Source organism: Chaetodon trifascialis, chromosome 6 (genome assembly GCF_039877785.1).
Source record: "Chaetodon trifascialis isolate fChaTrf1 chromosome 6, fChaTrf1.hap1, whole genome shotgun sequence".
Classification (NCBI taxonomy): domain Eukaryota; kingdom Metazoa; phylum Chordata; class Actinopteri; order Chaetodontiformes; family Chaetodontidae; genus Chaetodon; species Chaetodon trifascialis.
Window position 1 is genome coordinate 12,333,515 of NC_092061.1, and position 17,173 is coordinate 12,350,687.

At 44.8% G+C, this 17,173-nt stretch overlaps 1 protein-coding gene across 3 annotated transcripts in view; it reads right to left on the reverse strand.

The window, feature by feature from the left end:
• Positions 1-17,173, reverse strand: part of ptch1 (patched 1) — a 55,282-nt gene that overhangs the window by 9,298 nt on the left and 28,811 nt on the right. For 2 of the 3 annotated variants that reach the window (XR_011602293.1, XM_070964603.1), the window contains exons 9-18: positions 16,470-16,601; positions 16,168-16,323; positions 15,473-15,571; positions 14,219-14,344; positions 10,926-11,044; positions 9,721-10,402; positions 8,392-8,701; positions 6,910-7,052; positions 2,988-3,171; positions 908-1,188 (exon numbers count right to left, since the gene is read on the reverse strand). Coding sequence is in view for 2 of the 3 variants with exons in the window: in XM_070964603.1 (XP_070820704.1) it covers positions 908-1,188; positions 2,988-3,171; positions 6,910-7,052; positions 8,392-8,701; positions 9,721-10,402; positions 10,926-11,044; positions 14,219-14,344; positions 15,473-15,571; positions 16,168-16,323; positions 16,470-16,601 (2,232 nt within the window). In the remaining variant the exon portion in view is untranslated. Of the gene's footprint in view, positions 1-907; positions 1,189-2,987; positions 3,172-6,591; positions 6,639-6,909; positions 7,053-8,391; positions 8,702-9,720; positions 10,403-10,925; positions 11,045-14,218; positions 14,345-15,472; positions 15,572-16,167; positions 16,324-16,469; positions 16,602-17,173 lie in introns of those variants that run through there. The other variant, XM_070964604.1, reaches the window with a different exon arrangement.

The window sequence follows — 17,173 nt, forward strand, 5'->3', positions numbered from 1 at the left end:
TCAGGGCAAATAGCTGAGAGGGTTTGAAAGTGCTTATGGCTGAGGGTTTGACGTTGCAGGGCTGGCGGTGGTCTGTTTCTGGACAGAGCAAATGGTTAAACTTGACGCCTCTCCATAACTCGTCTTTTGATCTTGCTAGTAAAAGCCTGAAGGATGACCATGAAGTCCCCTCCTCCCCTGTTTAAGGGCTCGGGTGGCCTGGCCACTGCCTGTCGTAAAATACAACCCACCAGAGAGAAAAACCAGAGCGCCCTGTGTATGTGTTTCTGTGTGAATTATGTACCTGCGTGTTTACGCGTTCATACTGTATGTGTGCAAGCATATACATATCTGCGTGTGTGTCTGCGTGCTTGCCTACACATGTGTGTATCCTTGGAAACTGCTCTTGTGAGAGGAGGAGGGGAGGAGAGAGGAGGATGGAAATAAAATCTAACTTTTTATAGGATTAGAGTGGGAGAAAGTAGCCTGAGCAACTTTGTGTCCTATCTCCATTTATTTCAGCGTTGGTGTCTGGGAGTGTTGGACTAGACTAAACAGACTGGCCCTGACAAAACAGCACAAGATAAACACTGGTGACTGGGGCTACAATAACACACAGCAGCCCCTTCTCCTTTCCAACTCTCTTCTCTGAGATGCCTTCAGGACCACACATAAAAACCAGGAAATAAAGGGAGGAGAGCAGGAAAAGGGATTTTTTTACAAACTGAAAGTTGGGGTTTCTGCCTCCCTGTGTTAAGGAGTGAGCCTGTTTGGAACATACTCCTTTAACCTATCAAACCTGCAAGATGGTAGGCATACAAAAAGTAGGTAAGAAGTAGTGAGCAGGTACATGTGTACATGTCTCTGGCCATAATCAACCGCATATAACCAAGCAGTATTGCAGGTATTGTCTGTTTGTAACACTCACTATGATGCCGGCGGTCCAAGGGTTGAGCAGGAAGAGGGCACACACCAGAAATGTGCAGGCGAGCACGACACTGATGGACAGCAGGAGCCAGTGGCGCAGACTAACATACTGTTCCCAGAACAGGAAAGGGTAGCCGTTGGGGTAGGAGGGTAGGCCTTGTCGGCTGTAGTTGCTGCAGATGGCCCGCACGCTCTCGATGGCCTCCACAAACTGTGGCGTCTCCCGGAGCCCGTTGAGGTAGAAGGGGAACTGTGCGTATTCGATGGGCTCAGCAGCCGGGACTGGATGGAGAGACAATAAGAGGACGGTCAATTTGTCGGAAGCATAAAAGGACAGAACTTCATCTTTATTCAGCTGTAATCACCACATCATTTTTATTAGACCCCATTCAACAATTGATGATGATTTTATACTTGGAAGCCACACATCCCTGCAAGATGACGAAATTACAATTCAGAGAAACAGATAACTGTGGAACATTAAAGAAATAATCAGATATATCAAAATGGCAACAATGACATCTGCAGATGATATTTGTCTATTCTGATTAACTAGCATTACGTTCTGATCATTTAATGTATCTGCAGAAATCATTTTAGACTCTTCAGCCAAACCACCGATATCAAGGCTTTCCCTCCCTAATCCAGCCTTGTTCCAAGAGTAGCTACATCTGTGGGTGAGTGTGCATGTGTGCATGCGTGTCTGGGGGGGGGGGGGGGAGTAGCAGCGTGAAACAGAGCTCCATTGACTCAAACCCAGCCAGTCTGTGGCCCAGCCTGGCTAATGAGGGCCTATCAGTTCCAGACACAGCAGAGTGTCAGAGCTAACATTGATTCACGGTAATTACAATGTCAGAATCACCGCCATTACCACACCCTAAAGTTAGCACTGCCACATAAAGCATGATATAGATGCACAAACACGCATTACCTGTCTGTCATTCTGCTATGAAGTCATGTTTGGTGCTTACAAAAGTGTATTCATTCAGCTTTTTGCTTGCAGTGTAACTAACAACAGACTGCTGCGTATGGATGATCGAAGGATCTACTCAGCAACTCCACATCTATCTGTCTGACTATCATTTTTCACATAAAAACACATTTTTGGATTGTCTGGTGTTGGTGTGAGTGTGTATATTCCACAGTGCCTTCAGGGTCAGACAGGAGCACTTGCTAACATGGTTTGGCCCATTATAATCTGGACTATAAATTTCCATTAGGACACGAGTTGGCTTTCGGCCAACACAGATCTGCTCCGGGGGGCTCCTGTACAGCCAAGCACTTCACGCTGCTTATCCAATCATATTCCCCCCTGTAAAGGACTTCCTGCTTGTTATCCAATTGTGCTTCCCATCCAAACCCAGTCTCTCCTTGTTATCCAATCATTTTCCTCCCCCGTGGAGCACTTCCTGGCTTGTACCAAATCACAGGCTAGAATAAAACAACAACATGACTGTACTTTTTATGTGAGTTACTGTCTGTGTGTGTGGTAGGGAAATGAGAACAGGGTGTGTGTAGTGTTTGGGGTCACTGAGTTTTAATAATGTGCGTGTGTGTATGTGTGTGTGTAATGCTAGGGCCCCATGGTAGCCAGGATTATAGCATTCACCACAGGCACCATTAGAGGAACCACAGTGAGCTGTGTCTTGGTCCTCAGCCTTGCAACCTGAGCTCACACATACACAAATGCACACACACAGCAGTGGTACAGTAAAGTCTACTACCTCACTTAAAGCTAAGAGGCAGACAAGGAGCAATAACTCAAACCACAAGAGGTAAACACTGTTCACATGTAGCAGCTGCAGTATGGAACCTTAAAAACAGTCTCAGCCAAGTCCAATGAACCCCACAAAAGTTCAGCTTAAAATTTCAGTACACAGTTAGTAAATGTAATTTGTTCAACTGTGCCATGCAGCAGGCATGAACTGTAACATTTCAAATTAGCTTCATTTGTCACAGCAAACAACATCATGATTGAAACTTCCTTCCTTGTGTTGAAGCAAAGCTTCATTCCATTACACTATAAAACATCCTGTTTTCAATTCTAGCGTATTTTGTGAACTTATGGCATGCTGACTTACTGCTGAGGCGTGTCTCGGGCATGGAGTCGGTACGGTCGTGGAGCCACTCGGGAGGGTGTGGGCGAATGTTGGCCTGCGAGGCAGCGTACGCCACAGGATCATTGCTGACCCAGGCGGTTAGGTAGATGTAGAAAGCCCCGGGGTTGATGATGCCATCTGCATCCACAAGCCTCTGACGAGTCAGCTACAAAACCCAGAAAGGAGTTGAATTAATGATGGTGCCGTAATTACTGATGTAGATTTTATTCTGTCGTATTCTCTTAAAACGTATGGACTTGCATGCATTTTAGAGTCCTTCACATTTAAACTGTCCTAAGCCAAATTTCGAAATTTGAAAATGGAATAAGCATCAAATGGCAAAAAAAACGAAATGAAGATAAAAAATTTGATGGAGCTTGCATCGGAAATCATATTGCTGCAATTAAGTATACATTGGACATGAAAAGGTATTGTGGAAATGGGACATGTTTAACCAAAACATTCTACAGGTGAGCTGACCACAGAAATGCTTATTTATACACATGCATGAGTGCAAGAGAACGAAGCAGCTTTCAAAATAAAAGTCAAATATTAGTCCCTCTCTCTTTCCAACCAAAGAAAAATCAACAAGTCAAACACTGGTCGCCTTTCTGAAAATTCCCGTACTTCTCATCACAGCTTCCCAGAATTATCATGCCACATTAAAACATGGAAAATGTTGAATCAGCTTCTCCCTTTACATACAGTAGATATTGGCTGGCCAACCTCAGGCCCTACGTCCTGACCACTCTGAATAAATTTATGAAGGAGACCTTGCAGTACTTTTCTGTCAAGAAGCAGACTGAAGATGAATGTGTTGCCAAGTCCTCTTAAATCTGGGACATGTACCAATATATTGATATTTGCTGCATGAGGCAACTGCTAATCTTGCATTTTGGTTACTGTATAAGACTTTCTGAACTGTTGTGATTGCCGCCTAAAATGAATGAGCGGCGATATTATTGGTATTTTTTGGCTGTGCATGCTAGCTCTATGGATAGTAATGTTGGTCTGTTGGCATGTCAGTAGTTTGGTCCACCACTTTGTTCCAGGCTGAACATATCTCAACAACTACTGGATAGATTGCCACAGAATTGGTCGACATTCATTGTGCTCAGAGGATAAATCCTAATGACTGATTTATACTGACTGATTAGCATTTAGCTCAAAGCACTGCTGTGCGTCAGTACAGCCTCACAGAGCTGCTAGCATGGCTGCAGACACTTGTTCATGCTCACTAACCCAGAATTGAACGTGCAATATTGCTTAGAACAGATTCCCTTACACTGTGGTCACTTTCAGTCTGAGGAACCAGAGCTGGTTGATAAAAAAAATATGTTACAAAGTCTCTGATGGCTTGCAGCTAAACTCCTGACACACACCCACTATGAATAAGACCAAACCCTTGCTGTGTTTTTATCTGTTTACAGATTGTTCCCAAGTTCTGTTTCAGTCTGCATCACTTGCTGTGACGGCACTGTGGTCAGTAGGAGGCAGACAAGAATGGCTGTCTTGCCCTCCCATGTGGAAACAGAGAGCTGTAGCCTAGCATTGCTACCTCCTGAGAGGTAAAACCATTACTGCAGACCGCTCTGCCACTCTCCCTTCTAGGAACCATAAATCCTTCCTTCACAGAGGCAGAGAGAGTTTTGGGGGTGAAGCTGGACTCAGGGGGTTAGGTGGATGAAGAATGGAGTAGTTTTCTTGTGATGGGGGGGTGGGGAGAGAAAAAATTGCTTAAGTTAGCGTAACAATAAAAAAATTGGCTGGAGTCCCTGAGCGCGTCTGTGTGCAGTTAACCTGGTTGTTAACACTGAAGGAAATGCCACCCAGCAAATGGAGTAGAGCTATAAAAATAACACAACATCTGTACAAATGTTGCTCACACTTGCTTCTCCTGACCCCTACGGGTACCCAGAATGCCCGGCGCCACAGACCAACCCGGCCCTGAGAAAAAAAAGTGCTCTTGATAGTGTTAGCATAGCCTTCCTTAGCGCTTTCAAACATTCCACCTCCTCCTCCTCCTCTCCATACCCACCTCCTCCAAAGCTTTATCTTTCTATTTTCAAACCACACACTCACTCTCTAACACTCACTCTCTCACACTCACACTCACACACACACACACACACACACACACACACACACACACAGACAACCAGCTTCCATTCCCAACCAATGCCATAAGGAACGAATGGTCGCCCAGTGTGGAGAGAAATGTTAGCAGCGACAGATCAAAGGCAGAACACCTCTGCACAGATCCATGGAGTGGCATATCAAAATAAAGCATCTTGCTTTGCAATTTGCCTGGGTTGGAAAAGATCTGGTCCTCATTTTAAGGCACAAAAAAAACAGCTACTGCTGTAAGTGCACGCACAACAGACAAAAGCAGAACACACACTCAAAACATACAAATGCACACACAGAGCTGCCTCAAAGAAACCACGTGTTTCAGCTCCCCTCAATGAAAGAGGACACAGCAGAGGAGCACGGAGGGAGGGAAAGGGGGGGAAAGGAGAAACAGAGAGAAAGAGAGAGAGAGCGAGAGTGGTAGTGCGAGCAGGAGTTCGTGAAGGAGAGGGGGCAAGAAAGAGAGCCGGATTCCAGAGGATCTGGATTGAATTTAACAGCGGGATACGCAACAACTGTATGTCTTCAAGCTGTCACGGGAAGCCCAGGCAGCTCTGCTGGCGGCCCCCAAGCCTCACGGCAAATACACTTCCCTCACAGGCACAGGAAGTGGTGCCACAGGGCCGCACACAGGCCTGCCTCTGCTTCCTCCCAGCTAGTGGAGAGGATGGGAAGAGTAGTATAGGGCTGCAATGGAGCTCAGTGGGTAAGAGAATCAGCCAAAAGCCAACAGCCAGGAGCACAGCGGGGAAGAAACGTCCATACTGTAGACATGCACGACTTGAACACACACTCAAACACAAATTATCAATATAAATAAACACAAGACACAGTGGAGCTATATGTCAAGAGTTAATTATCTTTGAGGAAAATTATCTCGGTGTTGAAAAGGACATGGCTTGTTTTGTGTTTGCAGAAATCTTGGCCAAGAATTTTGTTTTTATAATTCTCCAGTGCCTTATCTTCTGTTTTCACTGTTCCCTGCCAAAGAAGGCAGCCATGCATCCATGTATGTTGTTTTTTGGAGGTGGCACTAAACTAAAAACAGCGTGCAATTCCCTGTCGAATCTGAGCAAGTTTCCTCACCTCCACAAACACAATCTCTCCCCTCATTTCCTCCTGCTTATCTCCCACTCTTTCTCATTATCAGCTGGTTGGCGTCTTTCTGCTGACATAGAAGAGACTTGATTTCATCTTCCGCTAAGATTCTTCCTGGACCTCCGTCTGAGACCTAAACTGCTCACCAGCTTCACTTATGTCTCTGTTCACTGTCAAACTCCAGTCTAGCTGAACTGCAGGGCTGTTTGTCAGCTGATTAAGATCATTGTAATTATCTCACACACACACACACACACACACACACACACACACACACACACACACACACACAAATGCACATACAGAGAGAGAGAGAGAGAACTACCAAGTCGGACAAATGGTTTAAATGAAGAGTTGATAGGTTTTTCAGAAGCAGGCTGCAGCCCCAGTGAGAGCTTTAAATTCCTGGGCTCGGTAAAGTCATCACAGAGAAAAGATGAAGACAGACACAGAGAAAGAGAAAAAGACAGATAGACAGACAGAGTTTTTTTAAGCTGGGTGTGGCTCTTGCAATCTCAATCACATATAACATACATGCACACACAACAGGGCAAAAGAGCTTTGGCACTAGCACCATAATCTCTCAAGTCTATCCTCAGGTGCGATAAACCCTGCATTCAAATTCAAATGTGTGTGCACACATCATATCTTAACTTTGAACGACTTTTAATCATACCTGGTTGAAGTTGATGGGCTTTTCCCTGCGTCCTGTCTGCACCAAAAGCTTGTACGCCAGGACGCCATCGTCTGAGCCGTTCCTGTAGCTGTTGAGGGTGATGCGGCCGGCCTCCCAGTCCTTGTCAAACGCCTGCTGGAGACCTGCAGGAAACCACAACAAGACAGATTGGTTGGATGTGGATGTTTGAAAAGGTTACATGCCCCGTTATCTTCATTCTTCCTCTGCGACACACTTACAAAGCCCAGTTCACAAGAAAACACAACACATAACAGACCGGCATAACACAACACTGAAACCTAACCCTAACCCTATAATAAGCATGATTGATTTAATATGATAACTCGGTTCTATTCTCAACCACCAAACAAGACTTCAAACGCCTAAAATCTGCTGCTTTTGATTCAAAGTGATCATTAGGGAATATATCAGGAACATGTGTCTCCTTTTCTATACTACTCTCTAATCCATATGTGTATCACTCCCCCCCTCTCGGCTCTCCCCCAAGGCCCATGCTGTGGTCCGTCTGTGGGAGATGTTGTTTTGGGTCTCGTTCCTTGGCCTGTCTGGCTCCAATTTGTCCCACCATTGCAGAGAGCAATATCAGACACAGTTCTCTCTCTCTCACCCACACTCTCTCTGTGTGGTTTCCAGCCGGCTCACACACAGACTCACACAATGTGTTTTATCGTTACGGGCAAGTCGGCGAGTGCGCCTCCTCACGGAAAATGGACCCATTCTTGGATTGCGCTGACATGTGGAAGATAATATTCTCGATCAATGGCATTTTTAAATTCTGTCTGTGCTGCGTATGTGACCAGCAAACCCTCCCAAAGTGAATCCTGCTATCATGCAAAATGTAAGTCTCATAAAATTAAAGATTGTCATAAGATTTTGGAGTGACAGATTTTCGTTAAAAAAAGACAAAAACTAGCACAAGCAGCGCTAGAAAGAGCTGGATGCACTGCCAGCATCATCTGCAACTATCGCCACTGCCAAAGGTTCTAACATGCTGTACGCTGCCAAAGGCCAAAAATATGGCCTTCCACTTTGTCCTCCTCCATCAACCCCACTTATGAAAGACACAAGTGAATTTAATCAGGCTACTGTCAGTGTACATTTTGCAATCCCACCTACTACTGAACTCTGGCCCAACATCTTGTTTCCAGCAGATTCATGTCAAAACAGACAAAAAATATGATCTCAAAACTGTTTCATCAGAAAGCAAATTATTCCCATGCCTAAACTATCTTGAACAGTTATGTTAAATTACGTATTAATATCAAATCATGTGTGACATCAGTACAAAAGTGAAATGTAAGTGAGGTAATGCTGACTCATATCATATTATTATTATTATATTGCTACATCTGACCCACTTTATTCTAAATAATTGACAGAGAGACAGAGTTTTTTCCTGGTGTGGCCCAATCTAATGTGGGTCTAGTTGGGGTGGTAATTATATATCAAGCTTAATTTTACCTTGCAGCCAGTCCCTCAAGTAGTGAAGCCACATGCGGGGCAGCTGTCCATTGTCCTCCTTCAGCACGTAGCGAACAGTGTGGAACCGCTGGTGGAGCTGGTGTAGCAGAGGCTGGTTCTGGGCGTAATCAGCCCGCTGCGTCACCACATACATGTTGTAGAAGGAGAAGAACTTGAACTGGGCACCGATGAAGTCGTACTCGCTGGTCTCTCTGGGCACGATATCTGTCAGCTCCAGGCCATCCCTCACCTGGGTGGTCCCGTATAAACTGACTCCCAGCAGGCAGAGGAACAGCACAATCACAACCACCTGGAAACAGAAGATGGAGCTTCATCAATCAATTCCCTGCACACAGTGACGGCAGGACAGCTTGCACTAATTACTGCTTAAACCACATTGCATATTCTGAATGAGTGAAGAGCAAATACATGGATAAAATGCACGATCTAAGGTGGATTTTTGTAACATATTCCAAAAGATGTTAGTTTTTTCACGTAAATTGGCGGAACAACAGCTTTAAGCAAGGCAATTACTTTAAATTCACCACAACAGTAACATCAACAGTGCTGACATGGCAAGAAGCACAAGAAGTCAGATGATCATACAGGTTTTAAACAAACTCCATGTTTACATGAACACTGAACTTGCTTTCAAAAGTTCACAGACGGACAGACTTCCGCATTCAGCTTTGATCTACTGCGTACACACAGTTTTCCATGTAATAAGGTTCACCAAGCATTACGAAAACCTTGAACGCTTTGATTTTCTGATGATCTGGCTAAACGCTCTGCTTGTTTACAACCTCTCTGAGCATCTGACTGCTTGTGTTTCTTGTCCCATCAGACTTTCATTGACACAAAATTGTCATAAAAATGTGGGTTGTAATAAAAAAGAGAGGAGAGCAATTAGGGGAACGCATGAATCAATTTGGTGATATAGAAAAAATGTTTGACTGTGTGATGAAATGACAAAGATTTTCTAATAATGTCAAATACAGGCCACTCAATGATTTCAGTTCTGGAAGGAGACGACAGGCCACCCACTATACTGAGGTCAGACTGTGTGTGTTTGTGTGTGTGTGTGTGTGTGTGTGTGTGTGTGTGTGTGTGTGTGTCTGTGTCTGTGTGTGTGTGTGTGACTCAGATAGGACATGACCACAACCTCCACCCGAGATTTCCTCCTACTATTCGTTCTGGTGAGTAATCCTCCCATTCAAATTATCACCATGGTGAGTCAGCACGAACACACTCATACCTCACACAGAAGCATTTCCCCTCTGTCTCCAGGTCTCTTTTCTACAAACACCCACACAGTGAAGTGAAACTCACCTTGGTGGTGGGCTGCAGAAGGAAAGGAGCGTAGTGCCTCTCAGCAAAAGAGGCGAGGGTCCAGCGGGAGCAGGGTGGCTCGAGGCAGCGCAGGCCCAGAGAGCCCTCTCCCAACTGGGACAACAAGTCCCGGGTGGAGCTGTTGTTCTCTGGGCTCTGACCAGTTGAAGAGGCTACATCAGCCTGAGGAACTGAGCCAGTATTTGAAGTCGAGGCAACAGGAGGAGGTGCAGGATGATGATGGGAGAAGGTGGCGGAACCTCGAGATCCCCCATTACCTCGGCTCCCGCTGTTGTTGTTGTTGAGATTGCCATGATTGCTGCTGCTGCTCCTGCTCCCGCTGGTGCTGCTGCTGTGATAATCGTTGTTAGGGTTGCTCCTTGTCGGAGCTGGGTTGATGGGCTGCACGGAAATCTGGGATCTGGGCTCAGCTGTGGTGTAGAAGGCCTGAGTTCGGGGGTCGTACTCTGTCCTGAGCTGCACAGTGGACTGCATGGTGATTTGGGTCTGCTGGGCAAAGCCGTGGCTGCTGTAGGACGGAGGGGGGCTGCTGTAGCTTGGGGGAGGAGTGCGATATGAGGGAGGGGGGGTGCGATAGGATGGAGGGGGGCTGTAGTGACTTCCGTCTGCCCCTTCCAGGTATGCATGAGGCTCAATCTGGATCACACGATTTGCACATGGGCTGAAGAGATAAAGACAGTGGAAAAATGTCAGACCAATGACAAGCACTGGATTCTGCAGAAAAACGTATTCATTTTTAAGATTAACTGCATTAAAGCTGTTAAAAACCTTCTATCAGCCCTTTGTTATGGTGAATCTTCTCTTTCCCTCTACCAGCAGCATAAAATATAGAGCTGAGACCCAGCAAGGGAATTTAATAGTGTGTGTGCACATCTGTATGATCACTGTGCCAACAAACATGCCCAGACTGGCAGGCAGACTGCTAGAGTTTTAATAAAGACTGTGACAGATAAACAGACAGTCAAACAACTAAGCTGCCAGACACAGACAACTTAAGCAGTAATTAGGTTTTAACTGAGGGGGATTGAGGTGAATATATCTCAGAGATAACTGTGTTAAAGTTACTCAGTGTCAGATCAGAGATCAGAGGAACACATTAAAGGAACAATTAAGGAACAAGGGAGCAATAACCTCCATCAGAAATGACAGACCTCCTTTGTGTATGTCTATACGCGTATACACACCTGTAGAAGCAGCAGAAAATGTCGAAACGTCTGTCTTCTCGTCGATAAAGGTCCATGCTGAGGATGGCGGGGAAGATGAGCAGCACCATGGCGAAGTTAAACACCACCACTACTGCAGCCTGTAAGATAGACAGAAATGATTCACTTATTTTGTGGAAAAAGTTTCCTCTATCAATAAAAGGGATTGAGCTGTGGCTTTTTGTCGTTTGTGTATGGTTGAAAAGTAAGTTTTGATGGGATAAAGTCTAAAACAACTGGGACCTGAAATGTGAATACTAAGATTAAAATCCAATGGAAACAAACGAAAGGGAAGATCATTTTTCCAGACAAAACTTCAAATACGTAATGAAATGCAATGAAAGGTATTTCTCAAGAAATATTCTTGCATTTCCATCCATGCACAAGTTCCAAACAGCAAAATGATTGTGAAGATGTTGTCAGGTCTCAAAGAATTATTGTCTCTCAACACAAACATGAGGAAGTCTTAAATATACCTTAAAATAACAATATCTAAAAAACTGGCGTCAAGGAAAAATTGCCTTTCAACACATTTTCAACTCCTTCAAAGACAGAAACAGTGAGTGTGCAGAAAAAAAGCAAGGCGTGTGTGTGTGTATGTGTGTGTAATAGAAGCCAGTACAGTGTTGTGGTTAAGTATTTGAAGGTGGTGCTCTGGAGCAGAGGGTGGGGGTTGGGGTTAGGTTGGGGCCCTGCCCAGAGTACAATCTGGATCTTGCATAGTTGCCAGACCACTACACACACACACACACACACACACACACACACACACACACACACACACACACACACACACACACACACACACACACACAATCCCTGTGTGTGCCAGACCACCCAAGGAGCCGGAGGCCCGCGGGGCCTGAGGTGATGAGCAGGCGCTGCGGCTGCACAGACAACACACAGCACTTACACACTCACACAAAACAGTGCACATACACACATGTATCTACTCTGTAAAAACTGTACAGCCCCCTGCTTAAACCACACCTTAACACCAACCAGACACACACACATCCTCACCCTCCCTCATTCCTCAGCTCACTACTCAGTCAACAAGGGAGAGAAATAATGTGAGAGAAAAGAAGAAGAAATCTCTGTAAGTAGAGTAGAACAATTAATTCTCAATTGGCCCACTAACGTCCAGACAGATACGCTACGACTCCACTCACGCAGACACACACGCATAGCGACCGCTAGCTGACCCCAGAGTGGGAAGATTTATCATCACATCTGTCCTCCGCACATGAATGTGTGTGTTCCTGTGTGTGTTTTTCGTGTTGTTATCTGGACAAGATTCCTGTTCTTCTTTTTTTTTTTTTGCTGATGCTGATAGAAGGAAGCGAATGAGAGACATAACGGAAGAACGAGAGAGAGAAATAAAAATGAATCCATGGGACCACAGGAAGTGCTTAATGGTGAAAAAGAGACACGCACATACTAACACACATTTCTGCATGCATGAGTCCCAGTGATTGCGGTTATGGGGTGTGTGTGTGTGTGTGTGTGTGTGTGTGTGTGTGTGTGTGCGTGTGTGTGTGTGTGTGTTCCATAGTAAAAGATGGGTATCAGCATGATTGTCTGCCTCACTGCAAGTCTGCCCTCCACCAGTCACTAAACCACAAGTGCAAAGTATGCATGCTATGTGCATACTATGTGTGTGCTGTGCATGTCTGCGTGTGAGTGTGTATGCCTGCCTCAAAGTGTGTGTATTTGTGTGCATGTGCGTGTATTAAACGAGGCTGCAGGGATTAGACCCATGGGGTAAATGGATCATGTTTGACAGACTCGCTGTACTAAAGCCATCTATCCACACATGCTAATATTGTACTCACTGCAGCGACATCTTGCCTCACTATGTGTGTGTGTTTGTGTATGTGTATGTGCGTGTCTGTGTGAAAGATAGACAGAGAGAGAGAGAGAGAGAGAGAGAGAGAGAGAGAGAGAGAGAGAGAGAATAAGAAGGAGAATTAGAGAGGTATCATCATTTAGTTTACTAAAGTACTGTATACAGTACTTAAAGCACAATAAGCAAATCGAAAAAGAGAGCCTCTGAAACTGGACTACTCAATTAACTTCAATGACTCTGCGTCATACTCCTCTGCAGTCTCGCTGAACAGCACCTCGGTGGCAGTAATATATCTTGCTGGTCCAGGGATCCACTGACCTACACCTACTTTTTCTTTACTTCTGCTACAGCAGCAAATAACCAGACTGCGTTACACCACATGCTGTGCATAGACCGAGGAAGCAGACAAGAAAATCTATTGTGAGAAAAAGCCTTAACACGGCTTCAGAAAAGCTTTGGACAAATGACAAAAACAAGGGTGTGCTTAGTGAGAAACCCTGTTTGTGATGCACAAGGAAATACATTTACACAGTAAAAAGTTCTGACCAAAAAAAACTGCACTGTACAGAAGAACAGTGGGCAATATGTTTGGCCTGTATCTGATTATGTTATCAAAACTGTTCAGTACAACCCTTATTTGCTTATATTTGTTTTTTATATTCTTGCTGCATCTTTCTAATACAGGAATCATCATAGGTTTAATCTGATGCTGTCTTCTCTGAACAGTGTGTATCCCTGTGACTGAGCAAGTATGAGTCTGTATGGATTAACTACAGAGTGACGATTGGAGGCATTTTATCAGACTGACAGACGTCTCTTTCTGTCCCACTTTTCACTGTTCTGGTGACGTCTATAATTACCGACAGATGTTAGAAAAGTCAGAGCTCCCCTCTGGATCCCCCCACCTTTTACACACATGCTCATGCACGCACACACACACACAAACAGCTAGACCACTGCTTTGCAAACCTCCCACACAGATAGTACAGCTTGCGACACGGACACATACACATGAGCATGAGGATATACAAGTACACATGCACACACACAAGCAAGCAGGGGGATTCAGTTACATGGACCTCAACCACAATCCGGACAGACACCGGGCCTGCCACTACCCAGCCTCAAGGAGGGAGAAAGAGGGCTGGATGGATTTAACAAAACACACCCCTCACAAATGCGTGCACACACACACACAAATGCTTTTACATACAAAGACATGCACACACACACTTTCAGTTTGATGAATGAAATCAATAAAACAACGGTCTGGAAAAATCTGGAGCCAATGAGGACTGGAATAGGACTATTAGTGGGAGAGAGGCCCCACACGACTTAACTGTATCACACACACACACACACACATACACGCACACACACACACACGCACACACAAGCACACACGCACACACGCTATCGGGAATACCTGTAGGGAAAAGGCTCTGAGCGCCGGGATGGGGATGAGGGCCGCCATGAAGAATGCTGTGACGTTGCTTATGGACGTGAGAGCCACGCTGGCCCCGGTCCTCTTCAGACACTCGCCCGTACGATCCTGACAGAGACAGACAGAGAGAGAGACAGATGAAAGGAAAACTCAACTCTTCTGATCAGATTTTAGCCAAAGGCAAAATGTGTAATACTTGAGATGATGTACAATTATCATAATACTGACAGTAACTGCAATGTTTCTTGAAGCCCTAAATTGGCCCTAGATTATCCACCCGGGCCTGTCTACTTCTGTTTGAAGAACAGTGGGAAATGGATTTTTGTTTTACTATTCCCGTCAGTAAATATACACAAACAGAGCGATGATAAGCACACACCCCTGGAAGGTTTGGCGGCAATTGTGTGAAGATTTGAGGACGTGCGGGACCACACAGGGAGTGTGTTTGCAGGAGTATGCATCTGTGTGTGTGTGTGTGTGTGTGTGTGTGTGTGTGTGTGTGTGTGTGTGTGTGTGTGTGTCTCAGACAAGAGAGATCAGGTTCAGCTCTGTTTAGTTTTCATCTCATCCACACAAAGGAAGCTGGGGGATGAGGGAGGCACAGAGACGAGGGCTAGAAGGGGAGGGAAGCAGGGAAAAACAAACACAAGCATATACATGCCTGTGTTTTCCCCCTGTTGAGGTGAAAAGTTATCCCATGGCGCGCGCGCACACACACACGCATGAGGTTGCAGAAATTTACACTATATTTACTCTTTGGTTTCTGCATTTTTTAAAATTCTGCATGTGCCTCATTGTTCTTACAACTGTCACAAACTCCACTTCGAGTCACTATAAATATATGAAATACTTAATTTAAATGTATTAAACTACATTATAAACAGGTGACAACCACTCATCACGAGCATTTATTTCTTCCAGTGACTTTATATTCCTGAAAAAAAACTGAAGGTCTTATGAACTCAAATATGAGAAATAACTTTAGAATAAGTGATCATATAAATCCAAAATATGACCAGATAAGCACAAAAACAGAATGGTTGCCATTCTGCTTTCAAAGGAACGTATTTAATATGGAGGATTTCATAGATAAGCGGGCTGAGTGTGTGGCACATGTTTGATGCTACATCACAGGCACAGACAGGCTTCCACGCATTCCTCTATGGGGGAGATAAGACAGCAGAAGGGTAGGCACAGGGTGAGTAAGAGCGGGTGAGCGTGGGATGTTTGCCTCACCTCAAACGGGATCCTCTTGTTCTGTCCGGTCTCACTGAAGGCATGAGCCAGGAGGAAGACATCGTCCACTCCAACGCCCAGAGCCAAGAAGGGTAGCACCTGTTGCACAAATGCAAACTTACTGAGCTCGACCCATACAACGTAAGTACACAACTCAACACAACACATAATATCGGACTAGCCATTTTTAGACATTTTAATGGAGAAATGCTACACATTATGCCTGTTAATCAAAATTCTGCCAATTTCTGATTAATTTAATGAGGCAAACTTCTTGCACTAATGGTTGTTTGGACGTTTTACATATGAGAATTTTGGCTTCTTTTTACAGTTTTGAAGAAAAATATGTTTATATTCCTTAATGTTCAAAAGTCAATGCCAGAACTCAGGAATCCAGTCCAATAAGCCATGAAAGAAATAAGGATTAGAATCTATAGAGGCCAACATACATTTATGATTAGATAATCTTATGATCAAAAAACTTACAGGCCTGTAAAACAACAGTTGACTGAGAGGACTGTGGTCCTGCCCGACAGACTGTCCACATAAATGGCTAATTTGGCTGATTTTTAGTTTCTTTTCTAAGGTAGATCTTGACCTTAACTGACTGACAGACCAGACCTGCTGTCCAGTGGTGTGTGTGTGTGTGTGTGTGTGTGTGTGTGTGTGTGTGTGTGTGTGTGTGTGTGAGTTACCTGTGTGGTGGCAGCATTGAAGGAGATGCCCAGGAGAGAGCAGAGGCCCAGGCCAGCTGCCACAGACAATGTCACCAGCAGGACACCTGCCAGCCCTACAGCCCCCTGAGACTTGGCACAGTCCCACCGCAGCATGGTCAGACACGCATAGGCCAGCTGGGCACAAAACAGCAAAGAAGCAATCTTTTAATCAACCTGTCGCATCTGTGGGTCAATCATTAATTAGTATATCCTGCTTCTACTCCAAGCTTTTTACAAAATGCAAATATAAAGTAATATTCAAAAAAAGACTCTGTTCTCACCATCAGCAGGTATCCACTGGCCACACGGATGACACTGACGTCAGAGAAAGACTTGAGGATATCTTCCAGAGTGGTGGTGGTGAAAGACAAGACCTTCTGAGACGAATTTGCCGCAACACTCTGCAGCACCGCCTGGACAGGTAGATACAGAGAGGCAGAGAGAGGAGAAGCAACATTAAAATATACCGAGAGAGGGGAAAAATCAAACTGCCTGATGACCTTCCTAATGACTATAGACTTATTGTTATTGCTACTTTGACTCGCGGAGTCACATTTTCCATCAGCATCAGAGCCGAGAGACTGAACTGAGGCAGCAGGTGCAGCCAAACACACTGCAGTGCATCAGATTTACAGAATGCTGGATCTGTAAGTGTTCCCTGAGGTTACTGGTGTTACCTCCTGTAAACGCTACTACCTTGACATACACTGCATTTAGCTGCATTGTCATTGAATCTAGTAAAGTGAGCCCACACTTTCGAACATTTTGCACTGTCAGCCGTGAATGGAGACCACAGAACGTAAACTTGCCGTTACAGAACGCCAAATGAACTCGCTCAACGCCGACAGTTTTGTCATCATTAGGGGATGGTTTAGAATTTTAAAAAGATAGCTGTAGTAGAATAAATAAAGGTTACGTAAATACCAATAGCAGCACTGGTTGTCCAGAAGCTTATCAATATTTTGACCAGTCAGGGTTTAGTGCC